The sequence below is a fragment of the Dipodomys ordii genome, unplaced genomic scaffold (genome assembly GCF_000151885.1).
Source record: "Dipodomys ordii isolate 6190 unplaced genomic scaffold, Dord_2.0 Scaffold14, whole genome shotgun sequence".
Lineage (NCBI taxonomy): Eukaryota > Metazoa > Chordata > Mammalia > Rodentia > Heteromyidae > Dipodomys > Dipodomys ordii.
In genome coordinates this window covers 6174010-6199861 of record NW_012267230.1, presented here as the reverse complement: position 1 = coordinate 6199861, position 25852 = coordinate 6174010, and the positions used below count along the sequence as shown (strand labels likewise).

Sequence of the window (25852 nt, the reverse complement as noted above, 5' to 3'; positions counted from 1 at the left end):
TTGTCGGTCGTGGGGTTTGAACTCTGGGCCTGGGCGCTGTCCCTACACTCTTCAGCTCAAGGCAAGCACTCTACTGCTTGAGCCACAGCAACACTTCCCATTTTCTAATGAATAACTGGAGCTAAGAGTCTCACGGACTTTTCTGCCCAGGCTGGCTTTGAACCATGATCCTCAGATCTCAGCCTCCTAAGTAGCTGGGATTACAGGTGTGAGCCACAGGTGCTCGGCTTCTATATGATTCTTGATGAGTGATTGTGTCTGTGTCTGTGTCTGTGTGTGTATGTGTGGTCGCATGCACACATGTGTGTTTTTACTGAGGATGGAACCCAGAGCCTCACATATGCCTGCTTTGAAAGCAGTCCAGGCAGGAAAAAAAAATTGTGAGACTTTAATCTCCAATGAAACACCGAAAAGCCAGAAGTGGAAGTGTGGTTCAAGTAGTGGAGCACCAGCCTTGAACAGGAAAGGACAGTACCCAGAATGTGAGTTCAAGCCTCAGGACCAACACACAAAAATAAAATAGATAGATAGATAGATAGATACATACATACATACATACATACATAGATACATAGAGGGCTGGAAATGTGGCTCAGTGGTAGAGTGCTTGCCTAGCATGCATGAAGCCCAGGGTTTGATTCCTCAGTACCACATACACAGAAAAAGTTGGAAGTGGTGCTGTGGTTCAAGTGGTAGAGTGCTAGCCTTGAGCAAAAGAAGCTCAGGGACAGTGCCCAGGCCTTGAGTTCAAGCCCCAGGACTGGCAACAATGAATAAATAAACAAGATTGTATCACAGAAGATGACTGGCATCATCCATCCAGGATCTCTGAGCTGCGCACGCTGCACTTACCTGGCTGCCCTTGATGGACATGCTGGGCTCCCAGACCCTAAAATCCTTCTTGAACAATACCACCAGGCCAATATGCTGGTACCGGGGCGCCCCCAGGACTATGCTTTGCACCTTATTCCTCGAGGTGACCGCAGAAGCATAACCTATAAACAGAGCCCAAAGAAGCAAAGTGTTTCCCATCACAGACCCTGCCCTCTCCCACCAGCCCATGCTCATGTAAAGACCCTGGAGGCCCCTCCATGCCCCTGTAGCTTGGGGTCACTGAGCCCTGAACTGTATTCCTCTCTGTGAGCAGAAATGAAATCAAATTATATCCAGGCACTGGTGGCTCACGCCTGTAATCCTAACTACACAGGAGGCTGAGATCTGAGGATCGCACTTTGAACCAAGCCTGAGCAGAAAAGTCTAGGTGAGGCTCTTAGCTCTAATTAACTGCCAGAAAAGCCAGAATAGAGGTATGGCTCAACTGGTAGAATGCCAGCCTTGAGCAAATATATAAATACAGATATAGATATATTTGGATTTCTGTCTTTACTGCTGTGTAAAGTCCTGTGGAAGATTCAGAGTACCTACACTCGTTGAGTTACATGCTCTGAACTCTGAGAGCACCCTGCTCTTCCCACTTACCAAGGTATGCATCATTCATGTCTGAGTTCACTCTGGTTACATTCATGAAGGTGGTTTGATCCTTGGATGTGTGGAGAAAAGCCCCACCTGACCAGTCAAAGCTCCCCACAGAACCCAGCAAGGGACCATCCTGGGAAAAGAGAAGAAAAGGAGGGATAGAAAAGAAGACACAGAAATGTGTATCTCCCTCCCCCCCCAAAAAAAAAAAAATTAGCTGGGTGCAGGTGGCTCAGGCCTGTAATCCTAGCTACTCAGGAGGCTGAGATCTGAGGATCACCATTCAAAGTCAGCCTGAGCAGGAAAGTCCGTGAGACTCATCTCCAATAAACCACTAGAAAACCAGAAGTGGTGCTGTGGCTCAAGCGGTAGAACACTCACCTTGAGCTGAAGAGCGCAGGGACAGCACCCAAGCCTAGAGTCCAAGCCCCACGACTGACCAAAAAAAAAAAAAAAATCACAGAAGCCAGGCACTGGTGGTGCAAACCTGTAATCCTAGCTACTCAAGAGGCTGAGACCCAAGGATCCCAGTTCAAAGCCAGCCCAGGAAGGAAAATCCATGAGACTCTTCTCTCCACTGAAATACCAAACAGTCAGAAGTGGAGCTGTGTGGCTCCAGTGGTAGAGTACCAGCCTTGAGTGAAAAAACTCAGGGACAGTGCTCAGATCCTGAGTTCAAGCTCTGTACCAGCACACACACATACACACACACACACAAACCCACCACAATGAGAGCCCCCAAACCTTTGCACCTCTTCTCTCTTCATTGTGAACCGCCTCCCCAATTTCATGACAGGCCACTTACAGAGGTGACAGCAGCGCTAAACCCTTCCTGGGACATCTCGTGCTCGAAGGAGCTGCTGGCGCTTCCTGTCTGAGTACCTATGAGGAAAAATGTGCTTTTCTTTCTTTCTTTTCTTTCCTCTCCTTCTTTCTTTCCTTCTTCCTTTCTTCCTTTCCTCCCTCCCTCTCTCTCTCTCTCTCTCTCTTTCTCTCTCTCTCTCTCTCTCTCTTTCTTTCTTTTTCTGCCAGTCCTGGACCTTGAACTCAGGGCCTGGGCACTGTCCCTGAGCTTCTCTTGCTCAAGGCTAGCACTCTACCACTTGAGCCACAGTGCCACTTCCAGCTTTTTCTGTGTATGTGGTACTGAGGCATCGAACCAGGGTTTCACACATGCTAGGCAAGCACTCTATCACTAAGCCACCTTCCCAGCCTGAGAAATGCTTTCTGCATTCAATTAAACACAAAGCGATGGGGACAGGGGCTGCATGCTTAAATGCTAGCCAGACAAGAGAAGGAGGCTGAGATGGGACCTGTTATTTATCATCCTAGAGCCCACACATAAGCATTGAGTATCAACATCCAGATTTGCAAAGGAGAACCAGGGAAACCCAGGTGATTGCGGGGCGGGGAGAAGCGGAAGGATTTGTCTTCCTGGTTATTCTGGGAACAAGGATGGATGCCTGGCTCACCTTCGATGGCAAAGATCTTTTCCTGCAGTTGGTTCTGAATGGTCTTCAGAGCTTGAAAGTTATTCACCCGGAATACATGATCCTGAGAAGGCTTGGACGCAATGGTGTTAAGTTCTTCTCTGTTCCGCTCACTGCGGAAGGCATCCCCGACCTGGTACCAAGGAACAAAGGGCAAAGCAGACACTTGGTGAAGAAAGCAGTAGCCACTAGCAAAGCAAACTCTAAGGGAAAAGAATCTGAAGTATGATTTGCTAAATGAAAGAATGCAATGGGAGACCCCCAGGACGCTCCTGCCAACTCCATTTGGAGAGGGTGTGCACTGCACACGGAGTGACCAGGGGCTAAAGCACAGCTTTGGATCCACTTGCAGAGAGGAAGGAGCTGTATATAAAAGTACTGCTTGGGCTGGGAAGGTGGCTCAGTGGTAGAGCGCTTGCCTTGCATGCCTGAGGCCCTGGGTTCAATTCCTCAGCACCACATAAGCAAAAAGAAAACAGCCAGAAGTGGAGCTGTGGCACAAGTGGTAGAGCGCTAGCCTTGAGCTGAAGAGCTGAGGGACAGCGCCCAGGCCCAGAGTTCAGGCCCCACTACCGGACCCAAAAAAAAAAAAAAGTACTGCTTGCAGGCCAAGCTATGTACCTATGCTGATATCTTTTTCAGAACTGATCTTAACCTTTTAGCTCTTCCTGTATCCAAACCCTTTCCCCAAAACTTTGCTGTACCCTGCTACTCTTTAGTGTGTGTGTGTGTGTGTGTGTGTTCTTGTGCCCATACTGAGGCTTGAACCCTAAGCCTCTTGCTCAGCTTTTCTTTTTAATTGGCTCACAACTGGTGCTCTACCACTTGAGCCACATCCCCACTTTTGACTTTTTTGCTGGTTAACAGGTGATTAAGAGTCTCTCAGATTTGTCAGCTCAGGCTGGCTTCTAACCCTGAGGCTCAAATCTCAGTTTCCTGAGTAGCCTGTATTACAGGTGTGAGCCACTGTACCTGGCTAGAATTACCCATCTTCAGCCACATGATTTTTGCAATGACAGATCCATGATTATAAGTGTGTATGAGGTAGCTAGCAGGGGCGTGGTTTCACATTCCTTTCACAACATGTTAAATTGTGCTACCTGCAGGTAGAAAATGCAGCTAGAAGAATCCGGGGCAAGAGCAGCATTTCCTACCCCAATGACATAGCGAATGATCCCCGCTCTGTCAGCTTGAGGGATGACTTGCTCATAGCCCAAGGGGTCACCAAACTTTTCTCCATCTGTGATAACAACTAGGATCTTCACGGCATTCTCTCGGGCCCCATTGGAGCTCTGGAAGAGTTCTGTTCTGTGTGGGAAAGAAGAAGACAAGGTCAAGTGCAAGGTTAGAGCCAGGCAGCTAATGCTGCCGGTCTTAGAGAATGTCAGCAGAGTCAAGAGCACAGACAAGGCTCTGTGCAAAAGAAGGGTCCCTCTTGCTTACAAGACCTCAACCTCCCCGTTTATTTGTGCCAGTACCAGGACTTGAACTCAGGACATCTCAATCAGCTTTGTTTGTTCATGACTGCCACTTGACCTCTTGAGCCATGCCTCCACTTCCAGCTTTTTGCTGGCTCCCTGGAGATAAGAGTCTCACAGACTTTCCTGCCTGGGCTGGCTTCAAACTGTAATCCCCAGATCTCAGCCTCCTGAGAGGCTAAGATGATAAGCAGGAGCCACCAGCACCTGGCTATCTCTTCCCCCGTTCAAACAATTATAACAGGTTTCATTACTTTTATTTTGTTTTGATCATATTTACCACATCTCACCATCTCCTGTTCTACTGGTTCCTCATCTAAACAGCTTCCTGTCATTCTTTTAGTGTGTGTGTGTGTGTGTGTGTGTGTGTGTGTGTGTGTGTGTGTTTCTTGCAGTGCTGTGCCTGACACATGCTTGATACCTGCTTGATACCCAGGGCCCTGCACTCCCAGCCCAAACTCAACCCATCTTTGCAGCCTCCCCCCAGTGCCTCTCTTTACAATCAACCTGCTTCTTTATGCGCGTGCTCTACTCAGTCCCTCCTTCAAAGCTTTGTTCCCTCCAGTAGAAACAGTCTTTCCCCTAGCCTCTTCAAAAAGCAAAGATCCTCACGGGCCCTCACTGTTTACAACCCAGCTGTCCACATCTCCTTACTCACACTACTTTGCGGATTGCTGTGGCGGTGTGCGTCCTACCACTCAGCTGTTTGATTGGGTTTATCAGAGACCTCGGGTTCGGGTTTCTCTTGAAATCGCTGAAGGTGAAATGAGTCCAGAACTCTTCAGAGTACTGCATTAAGGAGAACTGGGAACAGAGCACCTGGCATTACACAGGAGAAATCACCCCTCCTCCCCAGCATACTGTATATGAGTCTTTCCAAAATCCTTCTCCACAGCACCTTGACTTCAATGTGGACTTCAACTCCAGACCTCTGTCAGCTAAGCTGAAAGAACACAACAACACACCAGTGGCTCACACCTACAATCTTAGCTACTCAGGAGGATCTGAGGATCATGGTTCAAAGCCAGACTGAGCAGGAAAGTCTAGGAGACTTTTTTTTTGGTCGTGGTGCTTGAACTCAGGACCTGGACACTGTCCAGGACTAGCTCAAGGCTAGTCCTCTACCACTTTGAGCCACAGCTCTACTTCCAGTTTTCTGGTGGAGATAAGAGTCTCATGGACTTTCCTATCCAGGCTGGCTTTGAATCACAATCCTCAGATCTCAGCCTCCTGAGTAGCTAGGATGACTGGGGTGAGCCATCAGTGTCCAGCTTGTGAGACTCTTATTTCCAATGAATTACCAAAAAGCTGGAAGAGGAGCTGTGGTTCAAGTAGTAGAGAGCCAGCCTTGAAAAAAAAGCTAAAGGACAGTGCTCAAGCACCAGGACTGACACAAAATAAATACAAATTCTCTATCAAGCTATGCTAGGGAATGTTGTCTGGTTGTCAAGTATTTGCCAGCTTCCTGTGGACAATTTCCAGACCTACCCTTGGCCCTCACCAAGGTTTTGGACTCTGTGAATTGGTTCATCACAGTTGATACAAACTCCTTCATCTCCTGAAACTCATGTGTCCGGATGCTGCCTGAACCATCGATCAAGAAGACAATGTCACTCTCCTGCTGAGGACATCCTGGAGAAGAGAACAAGAAGTGTGAGTAATGAGCAGGAGGCTCGTACTCGTTTTGTTTCTTTTTGTGCTTGGTTTTTCCTTGTGATTCCATACTGGAGCTTGAACTCAGAGCCTGGGTGCTGTCTCTTAGCTTTTTCTACTCAAGGCTAGCACACTACCCCTTGAGCCACAGCTCCACTTCAGATTAGTTGTTTATTGGAGATAAGAAGCTTATGGACTTTCCTGCCCCAGGCTGGCTTCAAATCACAACCCTCAGATCTCAGCCTCCTGAATAGCTAGAATTTCAGGCATGAGCCACTGGCACCAGACTTGGCTTTGATCTTTTGAGAGAATCCCGAGGTAGAGACAAAGCCACAAGCAGGTTCCTGACTTTGAATTTTTGATCTACTGCTTGTTGTTTAAGCTGTTAAGGAAATGTGTTGAGGGGCCAAAGACACAAGGACATATAGCGATGTACAAAGAACAGATAAGAAACAAACTATAAAGCCAGGCACCAGTGGCTCACACCTGTAATCCTAGCTACTCAGGAGGCTGAGATATGAGGATCACAGTGCAAAGCCAGCCTGGGGAGGAAAGTCCATGAGACTTATCTCCAATAAATCACTCAGAAAACCAGAAGTGCTGCTGTGGCTCAAGTGGTAGAGCAGTAGCCTTTAGCTGAAGAGCTGTGGGACAGTGCCAGGCCCAGGGTTCAAGCCCTACAACCAACCAAAAAGAAAAAAAAAAAAAGAAGGAAACTATGTGCCCACAGATAGGAGATAACAAAGGAAGGATATGTGGTAGGGAAATAGATGGTGGGATGATTAGAAGCACCACACCGGAAAGGGTTCTTGGAGAGGTGATATCTGAGCGAGAAGATTAGAATGTGCTATTAGATGAGATATGAGGAAAAGCAATCAGTAATCGTCAATACAAAGATCCTGAGGCCAGACAACTTGGTGAGATTCCCGGAGGCAGCCAGAGGGGCTGGTGCAAAGTAGAAACTGAAGTAGAAGGAATGAGAGGAAGCTGGAGAGGTCTGCAAAGGCTGAGCTATCTAGAACACCATGGTGGCATTTGTTATAAAGACAATAATAGTCGGCAGTCAGGTAACCTGGTCTTCTCTTGCCTCACAGAGGTGAGTGGTGTGCCCACACCCCCCCTCTTTCTCTCTTAGCTGGGGACATGATACTATGGGTTGGACTCACATCCTAATATTTGCTAGCCAGGCACTCTACCACTTGAGACATGCCTCCAGTTTGTTTGTTTGTTTGTTTGTTTGTTTTAACTAGGGTCTCCTTTTTCCTCAAGCTAGTCTGGACCCTACTCCTCCTATTTATACTTTCGGTGTAGCTAGGATGACAGGTACCTGCCACCATACCCAGTCTTTTCTGTTGACAAGGGATCTTGTGAACTTTTTTACTCAGGCCCACCTCAAACCCTGATCCTCCCCCAGCTCAGCCTCCAGAATAAGTAAGATTGCAGGTATGTGAGTCACTGCATCTGGCTGGAACTCCTCTTAAAGTGCACAGTCCTGACCCCCATCCTCTGGTCTCTGCCAGAAGAGACCCACCTCTAAGGGTCTCTGGGAACCGCTCAGGCTGCTGTAGCAAGTTGGGTCCAAACAGGAAGCAGAAGCCATTCACATATGTGTTCTCCTTGCAGGTCTGATGCACAGTGGGACCACAGGCCTGAGGGATGGGGGCGGTGAGAGGAAAGGTCAATGAAGGCCACGGACAGTGATAGGGATGAGACCATGGAGAGGCGGGGCTGGTGAGGGGAAAGACCAATGAGGGACAGGGACAGTGATGAAGGGTGGGGCCAGTGAGGGGAGAGGCCAATGAGAGACAGGGACAGTGGTGGGGGTGGGGCCAGTGAGGGGCTGCCTTACTTCCTGTCCTTTTCTTACCAGTACCTCCATGCTCCTCTATTTCAGGTAGCCCAGGTCCCCTCTCCTCCCCGCAGGACCCTCATGTGACTCAGGGCAACTCACCAGGAGCTGGGTGGGGTTGGTGGCAGCTGCCAAGGACAGGCCCAGGGACATGTTCACAGCCTCTGGAGGCACTGAGGAGATAGAGAGGCACAAGATTACCCTCAGAGACAGAAGAAGCTGCACCATCTGGGTCACCTGGACGTGGAGACAGGGAGCCTGGCAGGGGAAGGGAGCATCCAGATCAGGAGACAAGTCTACCTGAGGTCTGCGGAGCCGGACCTGCATGCAGAGCAGAGGCTGGGGAGCCAGCACCCCCCCCTCCTCCCCCACCACAGTCCCCTCCCTCCTATGCAGGTCTTCCCAGGCAGGGGCAGGAGCTCACCCTGCAGGTGGATGGGCTGACACCTGCCCGTGCTGACGTCACACTGGTAGAGGCCACCTGTTTGGTTGGTGGACCCTATCTCCTGGGGAGCTCCAACCAGCACCCTGCAAGGAGACATGGGAATAGAGAAATCTGAAGGTGTGGAAAAAGTAGCCATGACAGAAGTGGGAAAACTGGGGGGAATCACCATGAAATGGAGCTAGGATGAGCAAAGGAAATAAGTAGCTAGAATTACAGGAGTGAGCCACGAGTACCTGTCCATGGCCTTCATTGACCTTTCCTCTCACCAGCCCCATTTGACATTTGACATTTGTGTTTACATACACAAAAGTTGATCTTAGAGTACACAGCTAGAAGTTGTTTATGCTGATCCCTCCCTCTTTATTTTAATCCCTGCAACTTTGTTCCAATGATATATGTACTTGCTAGGCTACCAAGTTGAAATTTCTTTGGCCTTGTTTTGTTATGACCAAGTAACAATGTCTGCTATTGTAAGGAATTGTTTATTTCAACATGGAACCTTAGGGTGTAGAAGGGAGATCCATTTCAAGTAGGTGCAGAGTTGTGAATCTTGTAAGTTCAAATCTATGAGTAGGTGACAAGTTGGCATTAAGATTGTCCTTTTTTTCTGATCAAAACAAATAAAAACTTCTTAGCCAGGCACTGGTGGCTCACACTTGTAATCCTAGCTACTCAGGAGGCTGAGATCTGAGGATCATGGTTCAAAGCCAGGCTGGGCAGGAAAGACCATGGTACTCTTATCTCCAATAAACCACTAGGAAACCAGAAGTGGTGCTGTGGCTCAAGCAGTAGAGCGCTCGCCTTGAGCTGAAGAGTATAGGGACAGCGCCCAGGACCAGGGTTCAGGCCCCATAACTGACAAAAAAAATACAAATAAATAAAAACTTTTTTAAACTACAAAAGGAGGGGGAATACCATTTCTGTACACACTTCTGTAAAGGCAGACATTTTGCACTTTGCAACTCATACAGTCTCTGTCACAACTACTCTATCCAGCCATTGTAGCTCAGAGGCAGCCATAAGCCGGATAGGGTGGTACACACCTGTAAAGCCAGCACTGGGGAAGCTGAGTCATGATATATCAAATTCAAGGCCAGCTTGGGCTATTTGAGGTAAGCCTGTGCAGTGAATCAAAAAGAGAAAGAAGAGGAGGTGGAAGGGAGGGACAGAGAGAAAGAGAGGGAAGAAGGGGGTATGGAGCCAGCACCAGTGGCTCATGCCTGTAATCCTAGCTACTCAGGAGACTTAGATCTGAGGATCTCGGTTCAAAGCCAGCCTGGGCAGAAAAGTCTCTAATTAAACATTCAAAAACTGGAAATGGAGCTATGGCTCAAGTGGTAGAACATAGCCCTGAGCAAAAGAGCTCAGGGACTGTATCCAGGCCCTAAGTTCAAGCCCCATGACCAGCCTAAAAAAAAAGAAGAAGAAGAAGAAAGAGGGCTGGGAAGGTGGCTCAGTGGTAGAGCACTTGCCTTGCATGCATGAGGCCCTGGGTTCAATTCCTCAGCACCACATAAGCAGAAAAAGCCAGGAGCGGCACTGTGGCTCAAGTGGTAGAATGCTAGCCTTGAGCTGAGGAGCTGGGGGACAGCGCCCAGACCCAGAGTTCAGGCCCACGACTGACAAAAAACAAAAGAAAGAAAGAAGGAAAAAGGTCAGCCACAAACTATTAGGGACAAGTAGGTAAGGTTGTACTAAATAAAATTTATTTACAATTATAAGTAGCAGCTCTCAAGCAGGCCATAATTAGAGACTTAGGTGTAGTTGTAAAACAAAAATCTCTCTAGAACAAACCACATGAAACCATTTGCTAGAGTCTCTCCTTAGAAAAGAAGTGGACGAAGGGAGTGATAGATTTTTCCTTAGTACCACCTACACAGAAAAAGCTGGAAGTGGTACTGTGGCTCAAGTGGTAGAGTGCTAGCTTTGAGCAAAAGAAGCTCAGGGACAGTGCCCAGGCCCTGAGTTCAAGCCCCAGAACTGGTGAAGAAGAAGAAAGAGGAGGAGGAGGAGGAGGAGGAGGAGGAGGAGGAAAGAAAGAAGGAAGGAAGGAAGGAAAGAAAGAAAAAGAAAGGAATACATCCCCAATGGATTGAAACAAAGTCATTTCTAGGATAAGAATGAATGACTGGGATTTTTTTTTTTTTTAGTTTTATACACTCTTCAGCATCTTTTTAATTTAAAACACTGTCTCATTACTATATATTCAGGAAAAGCAAAAAACTAATTTGTCTTTTTTTTGTCTTTTTATATACATTTAGGAACACACATGAAAAACAAGACTCTTCCAGAAGCTCTTACCGGGACCCCTCAAACTGGACCACAGTCTGCCCAAAGCCCTTTGCATTCTCTTGAAAAGTCATCGGCTTTTCAACATCCAGGTTGAACCCACGACATAAGGCCACAGCTAGAAGAAGGAGAAGTGGGTAAGGGCCAAGCAGGGAAGCAGAATAGACAAGAAGGCAGTAAGCCCTCCTCTGCCCCGATTCGCCCAAACTCGGCATCCAGGGTGTCTGCCTCCAGGCCCAGCTCTGATGGCCAGCTCAGGGATTTCACGCTTTTTCTATAGAGAGCCAGAAAGGATATACTTCAAGCTTTTCAAGCCAAGAGACAAACATAATATGTTACATAGGTATTTATATAACAAGATAAAATACAAGTCCATAAACTGATCATCAAGGAACTTGATGGTACTGGGACTTAAACTCAGGGACAGACCACTGTGCTTTTTCCCACTCAAGGCTGGCACTCAACCACTTGAGCCATAACTCCACTTGAGCTCTTTGGTAGTTGATGGGAGATAAGAGTATCATAGACTTGCCTCCCCTGGCTGACTTTGAACTCTGATTCTCAGATCTCAGCCTCTTAAGCATCTAGGAGGATTACAGGTGTGAGCCAATGGCACCCAGCAAGGATAGCATTTTGATAATACAGATTTACTAATGATACAGTGGAATCCTCATTTATCCTGGGATTCAACATTAGTGTTCACAGGCTGGATGCTACTGGCTCACACCTGTAATCCTAGCTACTCAGGAAACTGAGATCTACGGATCAAAGTTCAAAGCCAGTCCAGGCAGAGAAGTCCGTGAGACTCTTATCTCCAATTATCCAGCAAAAAAAAACTGGAAGTGGAGGTATGGCTCAAGTGGTAGAACACCAACCTTGAATAAAAAAGTGAAGGAATAATGTGAGGGCCCTGAATTCAAACCCCAGTACTAGTACCAAAATGGTGTTCACTATGATCAGACTGCTTATAAATGTCCAACTACAGCCTATGGCTTGTAGGTTGTAACCAACTGACTCACAGGCCCAGAGCTACATCATGGGATGTAGTAAGGCCCCCTCTGAACTCCACTCTGCCCACTGAGCCCACAAATGGCCTCTTTCCCCACCATCACTATCACCAATTTGCTCAACAGTCAAGTTCCTGTAGACTCAGAACATTTCCTTCCTGCCCAATTCTCAAGCATTTCCTTCCCTTCTTGACTTGGTTTCCACACAACTTAAGCATAAAAGGAAACCAAACCATCAGGCACCAATGGCTCACACCTGTCATCCTAGCTACTCAGAAGGCTAATAAAGTAAAATTAAATTTTAAACAGGCAGCCAGGTGCTGGTGGCTCACACCTGTAATCCTACCTACTCAGGAGGCTGAGATCTGAGGATCAGGGTTCAAAGCCAGCCTGGGCAGGAAAGTCTGTGAGACTCTTATCTCCAATTAACCATTAGAAAACCAGAAGTAGTGCTGTGGCTCAAGTGGTAGAGCACTAACCTTGAGCTGAAGAGCTCAGGGACAGTGCCTAGGCCCAGAGTTCAAGCCCCAAGACTGAAAAAAAAAAATCCAGATTCTAGTGTCTCATGCCAGTAAACCTAGCTACTCAGGAGGCTGAGATCTGAGGATTATGGTTCAAAGCCAACCTGGGCAAGAAAGTCTCTAAGACCCTTATCTCCAACTAATCACAAAAAAAAAAATTTTCAGAAGTGATGCTGTGGCTCAAGTGGTAGAGTGCTAGCCATCAGCAAAAGAGCTCAGGGACAGTGCCCAATCCCAGAGTTCCAGCCCATGACTGGCAATAAATAAATAAATAAATGCCAGGCATTGATGGTTCATGCCTGTAATGGTATCTGCTCAGGAGGCTGAGATCTGAGGATCACAGTTCAAAGCCAGCCCCAAGCAGAAAAGTCCATGAGACTCTTCTCTCCAATTAACCACCAACAAGGCAGAAATGGCACTGTGGTTCAAAGTGATAGAGCACTAGCCTTGAGCACAAAAGCTCAGGGATTGCCCCCAGGCCCTGATTTCAAGCCTTACTGGCACAAAAACAAAGTAGTAAAGTAGGATCCCTGAGGAATCTTGAGAGTATAAATTTGCTGTGCACTACTGGGCATGTCCTTTCATCTCTCTGAGCCTCTGTTTTCTGATCTATGAAGCGAAGGGTACCAAACAGCCTTGCAGAGTTCGCGAATAAAGTCATTCATCCAAGCTTCCCAGTGCATCCCATCTTCACCAGCCTCGACTTTCTCCTTCTTCTTGAATCTTCCATCCTCCCCATCCCTTTTGCCTCTCCCCATCCAACTCCTGTATCATCTGCTTCTATTTTTCCTCCATTCACAGACCCCAAAATTTACACACACACACACACACACACTGAGGTCCCCCAATTCCCTAGGTACCTGTCAACAAGAGGACTCTCCAAGTCATGGCTAAAAGCAGCAAGAACCTGAGAGAAAAGAACTTGGGTGGCAGGCACCACTGAACCCCTTCATAGAAGCCATTCAAGTCTGGAAGGGCAGAAAACGAGAAGTAGTTCAAGGAAGAGGTGGAGGGCGGAGGCCCATTGAGCACTTGACTCAGCCCTTCTCTGGAGACTGCACTCAGTGCTCTCCGGCTCAAACGCCACCAAGGTCACTCACCATCTGAAAGATCATGCACTCTATCATTTGTGACTCACTTGTTCCTAGGGTTGGCCAAAGTATTAAGAAAAGCCAGCAAAATGCCCTTAGGACTCTGGGTCTTCTCAAAAAGACTCTGCAACATTTCTCCAACTCCACTTACAGACCCAGGAATATCCTCCAGTCAGAGCTGTTCTGGGCAGCTCCTATGCAAAGAGTTCTGGTGCTTTCTAAGTGTTTTGCTTTAAAAAAAATAATAAAATAAAATAAGTAAGGTCTCAAGAGCTGGACATCTACTCAGAGGTGGAGGTAGGAGAATTATGGTCTAAGACCTACTCTGGGCAAAAGCATGAGACCCTACAAGAAAACTAGCTAAATAAATCCAAATAAGTAAACTAAAAATGCGCTGGAAAATAGCTTAAGTAGTAGAATATTTGTCTAGCAAGCATGAGGCCCTGAGTTCAAGGCCAATTGCTAGCCAAAACAAAGTAAAAAGAAAAAAAAGTCATGCAATCTTGGATAAACAAAAAGCCAAGGGAATTCATCTCCACTAGACCTCCCCTTCAAGAAATGCTACAGAGAAAAAGCCAAGGGACTAAGGGACAGTACCAAACACAAAGCTATAGAGACTCCTGCAGACAGAAATGCAAAGGTATTAGACAGTAACAGAGTCATATGAAAAAAAAATCTCAATAAAGGTAAATAAATATGCAATTATAAAAGCTAGTGTTGTTAACATGGTATATAAAATGTTTTCTATAAACATGATTTAAGAAACAAATATTTTTATTACAAATATATTTTTTTCCAGTCGTGGGGGGCCTGAACTCTTGGTCTGGGCGCTGTCCCTCAGCTCTTCAGCTCAAAGCTAATGCTCTACCACTTGAGCCACAGCACCACTTCTGGCTTTTTCTGCTTATGTGGTGCTGAGCAATCAAACCCAGGGTTTCATGCATGCAAGGCAAGCACTCTACCACTGAGCCACCTTCCCAGCCCCTATTTTATATTTTTGAACACATATTATATAAAGACAATTTTGTGAGCCCGATGCCAGTGGCCCATGTCTAGAACCCTAACTACTCAGAATTCTGAGACCTGAGGAATGAAGTTCGAAGCCAGCCTTAGCAAAAACTGAAGATGAAGAAGACTTACTAGACAGCCACTCTAGCTGAGGACGGAGGTACTTGGTGGAGGGAATGCCTGCTCACCAAACCAGTCAACAGAGAGCTGAGCTGATGAAACAGATAAGAAGATGATGTTTGACTCAGAAATGATGATAATGTAGCCTGACATCAGTGGCGCACGCCTGTGATCCTAGCTACTCAGGAGGCTGAGATCTGAGGATCAAGGTTCAAAGCCAACCTGAGCAGGTAGTGGAGCTGTGGCTCCAAGTGGTTAAGTGCTAGTCTTGAAGGAAAAGAAAAGCTCAGGGGCAGAGCCCAGGTCCTAAGTTCAAAACCCCATGACCAACAATAAGAAGAAAGAAGGAGAAAGGAAGAAAGGGTGGAATGGAGGAAGGAAGAATGGAGGAAGGAAGGATGGAAGGAAGGAAGGAAGGAAAGAAGGAAGCAGCAGCGTCTATGACAGAGTATGTGCTTTCAGGATGGTGAGTGACAGACAAACAGGGAGGGGAATGGGGAGGGGAACACACCCTGAAGACCTTCAGTGGGGTCTTGATGCTACCGAGGTAATGATTCTTGGGAGGGGATTATAGCTGTGATGACAGAGGTCTGACCTCCTCCTGAGGTTGATCTTCCTCTGCCTGCACCATCCTCCCCGCCCCCCATCTTTGCAGAAGCAAAGCCTGCCTGTTCCTGCAGCTGCTTGTGAAAGAGAAGCCAGAAGAACTGGTGAATGATAGCATCAGCTGCATGAGCCAAAACAAGAGTGGCGGCCCTGCAAAAAGACAAGCAGGCTGGCCAAGCCAGGGGGCTCCAGAGACTGGAAGCTGCAGGATACAAATGAGTCATCGCAGACCTCAGCCACAGCTTGCAGAAAGATATGAGACCATGATGCATGATGCGGGAAGGAAAAAGGCAGGAGAGGTTTCTAGAAAGTGAAGCAATAAGAAGGATGAGTGTTGCTCTCTATCTTCTAACCCGATCAGCCCCTGTTGGCTTTGTTGTTCTTGTGTGTACGTCAATCCTGGGACTTGAACTCAGGGCTCCACACCTTCATTAGCTTTTTCACTCAAGCCTAGCACTCTACCACTTGAACCATACTTCCACTTTCAGCTTTTTGCTAGGTAGTTGGAGATAGGAGTCTCTCAGATTTGTCTGCCCGGGCTGACTTCAAACCCAGATCCTTAGATCTCAACCTCCTGCGTAGCTAGGAGCCACTAGCATCTGGTTTCTGGAACTTCTGATTTTCTTCTCCATAGAGGCTTCTTCCAAGGTCAGTATAAGGACATGATAGAGGAAGAAAACAGACAAGTTGTCCCAGAAAATGGGGTAGCAGACACCAGGGCTACTTAGGGAAGAACCACCACCATCTTCTCGTTTGTTCTTGCTCCTGTCCTGTAAGTCATGATGCTGAGAAAGAAGCATTCTACAAGAGGGGCTGGGACCAGGCTGTGTTTGCTCTGCATACCTTGTTTGGGAAGGGCCACTGTCTTGTCAGAGCTCTTACTGGAGCATCATGCCTGTAATCTTAGCCACTCAGGAAGCTGAGATCTGAGGATCAAGGTTCAAAGCCAGCCCACACAGGAACATCCAGGAGACTCTTATCTCTAGTTAATCACTTCCTCCCTCACACACTCACACAAAAGCCAGAAGTATAGCTGTGGCTCAAGTGAAAGAGAGCTAGCCTTGAGAAAAAAAAAATTATAGACATGACCAGGGACAGAAAAAAAAAAAAAAGGCAGAATAGCTTTGGGCCTGACCTGAACAGAGGTTGCAGGGTTTTGGGGTGGGGTGGGGGGATTCCTTTCGACAGGAGAAAATGACCTGGGTGGAGAATAAGAATCACAAAACTTTGTGTGTATTTTTTTTCCTTTTTTGCTTCTAGGGGTAAACAGGATGGACACAATGTTAAGAGCAAAAGATTCATCCAGGCAACAATGGCTCAGAACTATAATCCTAGATTCTCAGGAGGCTAGGATCTGAGGATTGTGGTTCAAAGCCAGCTTCAGCAGACAAATCCAGAAGATTCTTATCTTGAATTAACCAACAAGAAGCCAGAAGTGGACTCAAGTGTGACTCAAGTGATAGAGCATTAGCCTTGAGGAAAAAAAAAAAGCCAACCAAGATCACAAGGCCCTGAGTTCAAGCTTGAATATTGGCATGCATGGGTGCATGCGTGCATATGCATGCATGTGCGCGCGCGTGTGCACACACACACACACACACACAAGCACCAGTGTTGCCCCAGCCCACGACAAGTTGTTCCTGCAGACAGAGCCCCTAAGATAGGTTGAGCCAGGCCTAAGAAATCACTATAGTTCTATTCTTTTTCCTGTTGTCTTGGCTATGATAATATTATGGAAAGTGGAAACAATACACACAGCATCACCACCACAATAGACCAGCTCCTGGCACCAACCCCAGGCTTCATTCCTGCACAGATGTGGTTTACAGACTTGCCAAGTTGGGATAGCTTTAATTGTACATCATAGTTTTGCTATATAGCATTTAGCCTAAGTATGCCTCATTAGCTCTACTACAGCCAGAATTCCATTTTAATGGGTATAACACATTCCATTAAGAAATTTTAGTGCTTTACCTGTTCATTTGTTTTTAGGTGTAGCTCAAGTGATATAGTACAGTCTAGTAAGCATAAGGTCCTGAGTTCAAATTCCAGGACTGTAAAAAAAAAAAGCTCAGCTAATGTGGGTTGAATAAATACATAAGTGAAACTTCAGCTCTGGGCAAGACTGTCTGATGTGCAAATGAGAGGTAAAGAGAAAGTGAAAAGAGAAGAAAAAAGAAGGGAAAGGAAAATAAGAGAAGGGAAGGGGAAAGAATGGAAGAGAAGAGAAGGGAAGGGAAGAGAAGGGAAAAGACAAGCCAATATTACGCCTCTATAATCCCAGCATTGAGGAGGCAGAGACAGGATGATTATATATATATATATAGAGAGAGAGAGAGAGAGAGAGAGAGAGAGCACTAGGCACACCTATAATCCTAACTACTCAGGAGGTTAGAATCTGAGGATTGCAATTGGAAGCCAGCCCAAGCAGGAAAGGCCATGAGACTCTTATCACCAGAAAACTGGAAGTGGCACTGTGGCTCAAAGTAGTAGAGCTCTAGCCTTTAGCAAAAGAGATCAGGGACAACATCCAGGCCCTTAGTTCAATCCCTATGACCAAAATACATGTGTGTGTGTGTGTGTGTGTGTGTGTGTGTGTGTGTGTGTGAAGCACGGTGGCTCATGCCTATAATCCCCAGTGACTCAGGAGGTGACTGATCAGGAGGATGGAAGTTTGAGGCCAGATGGGCAAAAAGTAACACCCCCATCTCTACCAATAAGATGGGCATGATAGGTCACATTTGGAATCCCAGCTATAAGAGAGGCATAAATAGGAGCATCACAATCCAGCCCGGCCTGGGCACAAAACACAAGACACTGTCAAAACACAAATGCTAAAGCAAAAAAGGATGGAGGCATGGCTCGAGTGGTAGAGTGCTTGTTAGGTGAGTGCTTGTCCCTCAGTTATCCCAACCACAGTACCACAGAAAAATAAAAGTACAGTTGAGAGCAGAGTAATAACATGGCCTGAAGCTGAGCGCAGCAGGGGAGGAGGAGAAACTGGATCTTGACGGCATCTAAAAAGAAGAAGGTCTGGTTTCACTCACATCCGGCTCACCCGGAGCCAGAGGAAGTGTGGCCTAAGAGGAGCCCACAGCTGGGGGGGGGGGGGAGAGTCGCAGTTGGGGATCTTGTTCCAGAATCTGAATAATAGAAATTATTTGGGAGTGGAGAAAAAGAAGGTCTCAAAGTGAGTCTAAAACCAAAATGGAGTTTGAGAAGAGGGTTAGAATGACGTCCAGTGAGGAAAATAAGAGGGAGCCGGAGAGTTTTTAGAAACATTTCAAAAGAGTGGACAAATTCTGATTCATTGATAGATGCAGAAATTAACTGGTTATTCTGAACAACACGACTAATAAGTAACGTTAGCCCAGTGTGGTGAGGCACACCTGTAACCTCAGCAATCAAGAGGTAGAGGTAGGAAGATCACTAATCTTCTCTCTCAGAAAAAAAGGACCAGGTGCCAGTGGTTCATGCCCACCCCCAGAAAGACTATGTATATTTTGTTATTGTGAAAATACCGTACAGAGGGGTTACAATAACATGGTAGTCTGGTAAACAAGACTAGAATGAGACTCAAAAACTAGATAATTCAGAAGCTCAACGATCTTATCTTACTGAACACTCAAAGAGCCGGGCGCCAATGGCTCACACCTGCAATCCTCGCTACTCAGGAGGCTGAGATCTGAGGATCTCGGTTCAAAGCCAGCTAAAGAAGGAAAGGCCATTAAGACTTATAGCTCCTATTAATCACCAAAAAGCCAGAAATGGAGCTGTGATTCAAGTGGTAGAGTGCCAGCCTTGAGATAGCACCCAAGCCCTGAGTTCAAGGCCTAGTACTAGCAAAAAAAGAAAAAAATTTACTCAGGTCACTTAAATGTCACAAAGAGAATGGCCAAGTTTCTTCACACTTCCCTTTTTCTTCATGGAAATGAAGTTCATTTACCCAACAAATAGATTCCCAGAATCTACCACGGTTCATTTAGGATCTTTATAAATCACTTAATGAATTCTTTACTCAGTCATTTATTCATCAAAATGATATGAGGGAAAAAGTACTGTGGTTTAAACCCAAGGCCTCAGGCTCACTCAAAAGGTGTTCTACTATTTAAGCCAAGGTCCTAAACCTTGTACATGAAGCAACTACTAGGTGCCAGACACTGAGGTTCTAGTAGGAGACAAAGCCCTCATGAGCTTCATCTTCTCTCTGGGAATGCCATAAACAGCACCCTGTCCTCTATGCCTCAGGTCCCACCCCTCAGACCCTGTCAGTCAACTTCTAGACAGCTGCAGTACCCAATCAAATCAACCATATCTAAGAATTAATGCCCTCCCCAGTCCACCATGAAAGCAGCTCTCAAGCTCTACCTTCTACTGGTGAATAAGACTGGAAGCTTGGCTCATGTGGTAGAGCACCAGCCACCTAAGCAAACTTAAAGCCTTGACTTCAAATTCCACTACCAGAAATAATAATAATAATATTCTCACATATCTTAGCTGGGGTATGTATTGTGCTCCCCATTGACCATGTTTACTCGCTGCTTCCCCTCCCCCACCCCAAACACACACTGGTACTGGGGCTTGAACTCAAGGCCTGGGCAGTGTCCCTTAGCTTTTCAACTCAGGGTTGGTGCCCTACCACTTGAGCCACACCTCCATTTGTAGCTTCTTGCTAGTTAATTGGAGATAAGAGTCCCACAACATTTTCTGCCCAGGCTGGCTTTGAACCACAATCCTCAGATCTCAGCCTCTTGAGTTGCTAGGATTAGAGGCATGAATCACCAACACCCAGCTTTATTGACTGCTTTCTAGTGCCCTTTTCCACCATGGTTGCTAAACTCCTGAACCTCCAAAATAAATAAACTGCTTTGTACTTGCATCCTGTTTCAAGATCTGCTTCTGGAAATGAGCAGGAAGTCAGAGGTCAGCCAGGTTAAAGGCAGCTAGACATTAAAATGAGAACAGAGACATGTTCACAGTGTGTGGTGACACAGAAAAGAACTTGAAACAGGCAGGTGGAGACCATGCTGTGGTTTAAAGAGTAAGCAGAGAGAGGGAACGGCCCTGGGGCAGCGTCCACAGAAACACAGGCGATGAGAATGTGTGGAACACCTGATGGGCACATTGAAGGCAGGTTCAGACACGTGGCCGAGAGATTTAGACAGTAAATGCTGGCAGTGATAACGTTACTAAGCAACCAAAAAAAAAAAAAAAATCAAGGATTGCAGTTCGAAACTAGCCCAGGTAGAAAAGTCCATGAGACACTTATCTGCAGTTAATAACCAAAAAAGCCAGAAGTGGAACTGTGGCTCAAGTGGTAGAATGCTAGCCTTGAGCACAAAGAGATCAGATACAGTGCCCAGGGCCCACAGTGGAAGGGGAGGGGGAGGAGGAGGAGGAAAAGGCTCATCTAGGGATAGAGATGAAGGATAGTACACTGAGACTTTGAACCACTGGCTTTTCTACCAAATCTTAATTTTAGGTGGCTCACTCTTTGACTCCTTATATTCCCACTAATTGAGTATGAGGATTCATTTTTCCCTGATCTTCACCAGAGTGTGTTGCTATTTGCTTTCTAGCTGATGGACATCAAGATTAGTATGAGCCCAGCACCAGTGCCTCTTGCCTGTAATCGCAGCTACTCAGGAGGCTGAGACCTACAGGAGCAAGTGTTTGAAGCCAGCCCAGCAGAAAAGTCCTCAAGACTCCATCTCCAATTAACCAGAAAAGTGCCAGACTAGAGGTGTGGCCTCAAGTAAACTCGGTAAAGCCAAGCAAGTCTGAGCTCAAGCGTCAGGCTCAAATGAGATGGAATCTCAATATCATTTTTATTTGCATTTCATTTATAGTTGAGGACATTAAACATTTCTTCATGTATTTATTGGCCATTTGTACTTCTTCTTTTGAAAACTGCCTATTCAATTCATTTGTCTCATTTAGTAATTGGATTATTTGGTTTCTGTGCATTTAATTTTTTTTTTTTTTTGGTTGGTTGTGGGGCCTGGATTCTGGGCCTGGGCGCTGTCCCTCAGCTCTTCAGCTCAAGGCTAGCACTCTACCACTTGAGCTACAGTGCCACTTCCAACTTTTTCTGCTTATGTGATGCTGAGGAATCAGACCCAGGGCCTCATGCATGCAAGGCAAGCACTATACCACTGAGCCACCTTCCCAGCCCACAGTTAATTTTTTTAACCCTTTCTTTATAGTTATCAGATGAATGGCTGGCAAAGATTTCGCCTATTCTGTAGGCTATGTCTTCAATCTAGTAGTTTTAGGAGTGTCAGGGGGAATAATATGACCAAAATACATCATATGCATGTATAAAAATTGATAAGCAAAAGCAAGACACTGGTAGCTCACACCTGTAATCCTAGATGCTTAAGAGGTACAGATCTGATGATTAAGGTTCAAAGGCAGCCTAACCAGGAGTCCAGGGAGATTGTTATTTCCCAATTAACCACCAAAAAGCCAGAAGTGGAGCTGTAACTCTCAAGTGGTAGAGTGCTAGTCTGGAGCAAGAACAACAAATTAATAAAATAAATATAAATAAATAAAATATAATTAATTAATACATAAATAAAAAGTAACCCAGGGATAGCACCCCAGTCTTGAGTTCAAGCCCAAGGGCTGGCACAAAAAAAAAATTCAAGAACAGCACATATTAGAAATTGTTCAAAGAAAAGGGGATGAAAGGGGCTGGGAAGGTGGCTCAGTGGTAGAGCGCTTGCCTTGCATGCATGAGGCCCTGGGTTCAATTCCTCAGCACCACATACGCAAAACGAAAAAAGCCGAAAGTGGCGCTGTGGCTCAAGTGGTAGAGCGCTAGCCTTGAGCTGAAGAGTTGAGGGACAGCACCCAGGCCCAGAGTTCAGGTCCCAAGACCAGACCCAAAAAGAAAACAAAGAAAAAGGGAGGAGTGTATAAATATTACCAAAATATATTATATATATATATATATAAATGTATATGTAACATGGAAATGCCACAATAAAGCCCATCATCACATAATTAAAATGAAAAGAAATGGGGACAGAAGGGGAAAAAAACTGGGAGAGGGTGAGGGAAGGGGTGACATGGTCCAAAAAGAAATGTATTTCTGGGGTGGGTGCAGGGGGGAGGGAGGAGGAGATGGGAAGGGATGGGGAGGGGAAACAAAGGAGGAGGCAGCAATGCTTGACAAGAAATGTACTCATTTCCTTGCTCATGTAATTATAACCCCTCTGTACGGTATTTTCACAATAAAAAATAAATAAATAAAAAAGAAATGCATTTCTTGCCTGACTTAGGTAACTGTAACCCCTCTATACATCACCTTTGTGATAACACTTTTAAAAATTAAAAATAAATAATGAAAAAGAAAGCTTTCTGCTAGAAGAGAGCACCTGCCACCGGCTACAGAGAAGGCTGAGCTCAGCCATTGGCTCAGCAGCAGGGAGAAGGAGGGCTTATCCCAGGAGACATGCCTAGGATAGGCTGCTTTGGCTGCTGCCGTCACCCACAGCAGTCCTGGCTGCTTCAAGCTCTTTGTTTCCTCCTTCTCTCACTCACTCTGGGTCAGACTTCATTACAGCCCCATAGCCCTTCTCCCTTCCTTCCACATGGGCATCTGTCCCCACATTCAAGCTCCCCTTGCATCTGCTTCTCAGAGGACCTGTTTCCTAAGGGAGAGGCGCTGGCTCTCGTACACCCTTCCCTTCCCCGCCCCAGACAGGACCCAGATGCCAGGGGCTGGCTGGTCCAAAGTGGAGAGTGATAATAGACGCTCTCCCAGAGAGAGTCAAGTAGAAGAGATGGTGGTGTTTCAAGGACCAGTAGAGAAGGATGAGCAGGAGGGACAAGAGGGTTTTTTTTTTTTTTTTGTTTTTTGGGGGCAGGGGGAAATGGGGCTTGAACTCAGGGCCTGGGCGTCATCCCTGAGTTTTTCTGCTCAAGGCCACATTGAGCCACAGCGCCACTTTCTGTTTTCTGGTGGTTAACTGGTGATAAGAGTCTCATGGACGTTCCTACCTGGGCTGGCTTCAAACTGCAATCCTCAGATCTCAGCCTCCTGAATAGCTAGGATTACAGGCATTAGCCACTGGCACCCAACAAAAGGGGTTCTTAGAAAACAGCTGCATGATGTAGGGAGTGAGGGGACCCCAGGAGTTCAGAAGGGCCAGACTTCAGAAACACACAAGGTAGTGGCCAGCTCAAATGAAGTCCCAAAGACTCTGGGCTTTACCTTACAGGATAAGTGTTTTGAGTCACTGAATGGCTAGTTACACACACACACACATACACACACACACACACACACACACACAGAGTATACCACACACTGAAAACTAAACACATGTTCTTAAGAAAACTAGGATGCTAGTGGCGAATGCTTACAATCCCAAGTACTCAGGAAGCCAAGAGCTGAGGAAGGAGCTTAGTGACTCTTATCTCCAATTAATCAACAACAACAATAACAAAAAGCCAGAAGTGGAGGTGTTGCTAATGTGGTAAGCATCAGCAACCTTGAGCAGAAAAAGCAAGAAAGGAAAAGGAAAGAAAGATTAGATGAATCAAAACCAAAGGTTGAGTCATTAGGGTCATAAAGAGGCTATTGACTAGTTTAAGGCACAAAGAGTCAAGACTAGAACAGTATTTTATTAGTGGTGCTAGATTTTACAACCAAAAAGGCCTTTTCTTTATTGCTTTATTTGCTAATGTGAAAGAACTTCTGAAATGAATTTTCTCTTTTATCTGTGGAAGCCGAACAGAAAGACACATTCAAGCAGATCATCTCTCACTGGCCAGATCTTTAGGCCTTGTTTACTCCACCCATGACCTTCCTGTCACCTGATTTGCTCAGGCTCATCATCAGCCCCCCCAAGGACCAGTTGCTAGGGGTCTCCAGGCCAGGCTGTGAGAGTGAAGGGTAGGCATTCCTTCCAGTTAGGGTAGAAAGCAGCTCCACCTGTCCAAATCTTGAAAGCTCCAGAGGATTGAGAATGCCTAGAAGTCTTTTAAATCCACACTGGTGATTCATGGTTATAATTCTACCTACTCAGGAGGCTGAGGTCTGGAGTATCTTGGTTCGAGGCTCAGCCCAGTAGAAAAGTTCATTTTTCTCCATCTCCAAAATAACAAGCAGGGAAGTTGGGTGGGAGGTGTGGCTCAAGTGATAGAGTGCCAGCCTAGCAAGGGCAAAGCACTCACCTCAAATCCCTGTACCCCCAAAAAAAAACTTTTAATAAAAGAGAAACCTGGCACTGGTGTCTTACACCTGTAACCCTAGCTATTCAGGAGGTTGAGATCTGAGGATTGAGGTTCAAAGCCGGCCAGAAGCAGGAAAGTCCATGAGACTCTTTTTTTTTTGGGTCCGGTCGTGGGGCCTGAACTCTGGGCCTGGGCACTGTCCCTCAGCTCTTCAGCTCAAGGCTAGCGCTCTACCACTTGAGCCACAGCACCACATCTGGCTTTTTTCTTTTTTCTTATGTGGTGCTGAAGAATCGAACCCAGGGCCTCATGCATGCAAGGCAAGCACTCTACCACTGAGCCACCTTCCCAGCCCTCTTTTTTTTTTTTTAAATGGAACACTACATGAATTCGCTTGTGGTCCCTGTACAGGGCTCATGCTAATCTCTGTATTGTTCCAGTTTTTTAGTATATGTGCTGCCAAAGGGAACATCCCGAGACTCTTATCTCCAATAAATTACCAAAATAAAAGTCAGAAGTGAAGCTGTGGCTCACTAGCCTGTAAGTAAAAGACAGGAGCCAGTCACTGGTGGCTCATGCTTATAATCCTATCTACTCAGAGGCTGAGCTCTGAGGATGGAAGTTCAAAGCCAACCCAAGAAAGTTCATGAGACTCTTCCTTTCAATTTGGCACCAGATGATAACCAGACGTGGAGCTGTGGCTCAAAGTGGTAGAGTGCTAGCCCTGAGCAAAAAAAAAAAAAAAAGAGCACAGGGACAGCGCACAGGCCCTGAGTTCAAGCCTCAGGACTGACAACAAAAAACAAAAAGGCAGTTTGCTGCAAGATCACTGAAGTGCTCACCTTCAGTAGGCCCTGCCCTAGACTTTTAAGGAGTAAGCAAAGGGCCCCTGATTTTACAGACCTCTGCACCTCCCTTCCCCTGCCCCCCCCCCACCATCTTCCCAACCTCCATCATCCTCTGCTTCCTCCTGCAATCCTCCGGCCTCCGATGCTCAGACTCACTTTTTATTTGTTTTTGTCGACCGTGGGGCCTGAACTCTGGGCCTGGGTGCTGTCCCTCAGCTCCTCAGCTCAAGGCTAGTGCTCTACCACTTGAGCCACAGCGCCACTCCCGGCTTTTTCTGCTTATGTGGTGCTGAGGAATTGAACCCAGGGCCTCAGGCATGCGAGGCAAGCGCTCTACCACTGAGCCACCTTCCCAGCCCTCCCTTTATTTTTGCCATCCCTTCGGATTGGATTGGATCCTCAGGGTCACCACCTTCACCCCTGGCCATGCCCCCCTCCCTGGCCCTCCCTCCTCCCTTCCTCCCTCCCCACACCCAGGTCATGCTTCCTGGCCCTCGGGCCCCACCAGCAGCAATGGCTGGGCATTTTTCCCTTTGTCATGCCAGCACACGTCGAAGAAGGGGTAGACGGGGCCGGGCAGGCGCTCCCGGAAGGCAAAGAGCGGCTGGAGATCGTCGGCGTCGCTGGCGTCGTAGAAGGCGAGGACGCCGTCGGGGAAGCTGAGGTAGAGCCCCACGCGCGCCGGCCGCACCTCGGTGCGCAGCGCGCGCGGCTCCTTGGCCTCCACGTGCGCCTCCAGCACCTTCCCGTCGCGCAGCCCCAGCAGCCACAGCCCCTGCGAGGGC

General features: G+C 46.7%; 2 protein-coding genes across 3 annotated transcripts in view; both read right to left on the bottom strand.

Moving 5' to 3' along the window:
* The window catches only part of Itgam (integrin, alpha M (complement component 3 receptor 3 subunit)), a 28350-nt gene extending 15192 nt beyond the window's left edge, over positions 1 to 13158 (bottom strand). The window contains exons 1-12 of one of the 2 annotated variants that reach the window (XM_013011633.1): positions 13069 to 13158; positions 10693 to 10798; positions 8371 to 8474; positions 8049 to 8119; positions 7629 to 7746; positions 5946 to 6076; positions 5103 to 5248; positions 4121 to 4274; positions 2949 to 3099; positions 2282 to 2358; positions 1480 to 1609; positions 853 to 995 (exon numbers count right to left, since the gene is read on the bottom strand). In XM_013011633.1, the coding sequence (XP_012867087.1) occupies positions 853 to 995; positions 1480 to 1609; positions 2282 to 2358; positions 2949 to 3099; positions 4121 to 4274; positions 5103 to 5248; positions 5946 to 6076; positions 7629 to 7746; positions 8049 to 8119; positions 8371 to 8474; positions 10693 to 10798; positions 13069 to 13096 (1359 nt within the window). In that variant the 5' untranslated portion in view covers positions 13097 to 13158. Of the gene's footprint in view, positions 1 to 852; positions 996 to 1479; positions 1610 to 2281; positions 2359 to 2948; positions 3100 to 4120; positions 4275 to 5102; positions 5249 to 5932; positions 6077 to 7628; positions 7747 to 8048; positions 8120 to 8370; positions 8475 to 10692; positions 10799 to 13068 lie in introns of those variants that run through there. The other variant, XM_013011634.1, reaches the window with a different exon arrangement.
* A 12387-nt stretch (positions 13159 to 25545) lies between these two features.
* Trim72 (tripartite motif containing 72, E3 ubiquitin protein ligase) overlaps positions 25546 to 25852 on the bottom strand; it is a 6191-nt gene continuing 5884 nt past the window's right edge. Inside the window, exon 7 of the mRNA XM_013011187.1 lies at positions 25546 to 25851. Within this exon, the coding sequence (XP_012866641.1) occupies positions 25546 to 25851 (306 nt within the window). The remainder of the gene's footprint in view (position 25852) is intronic.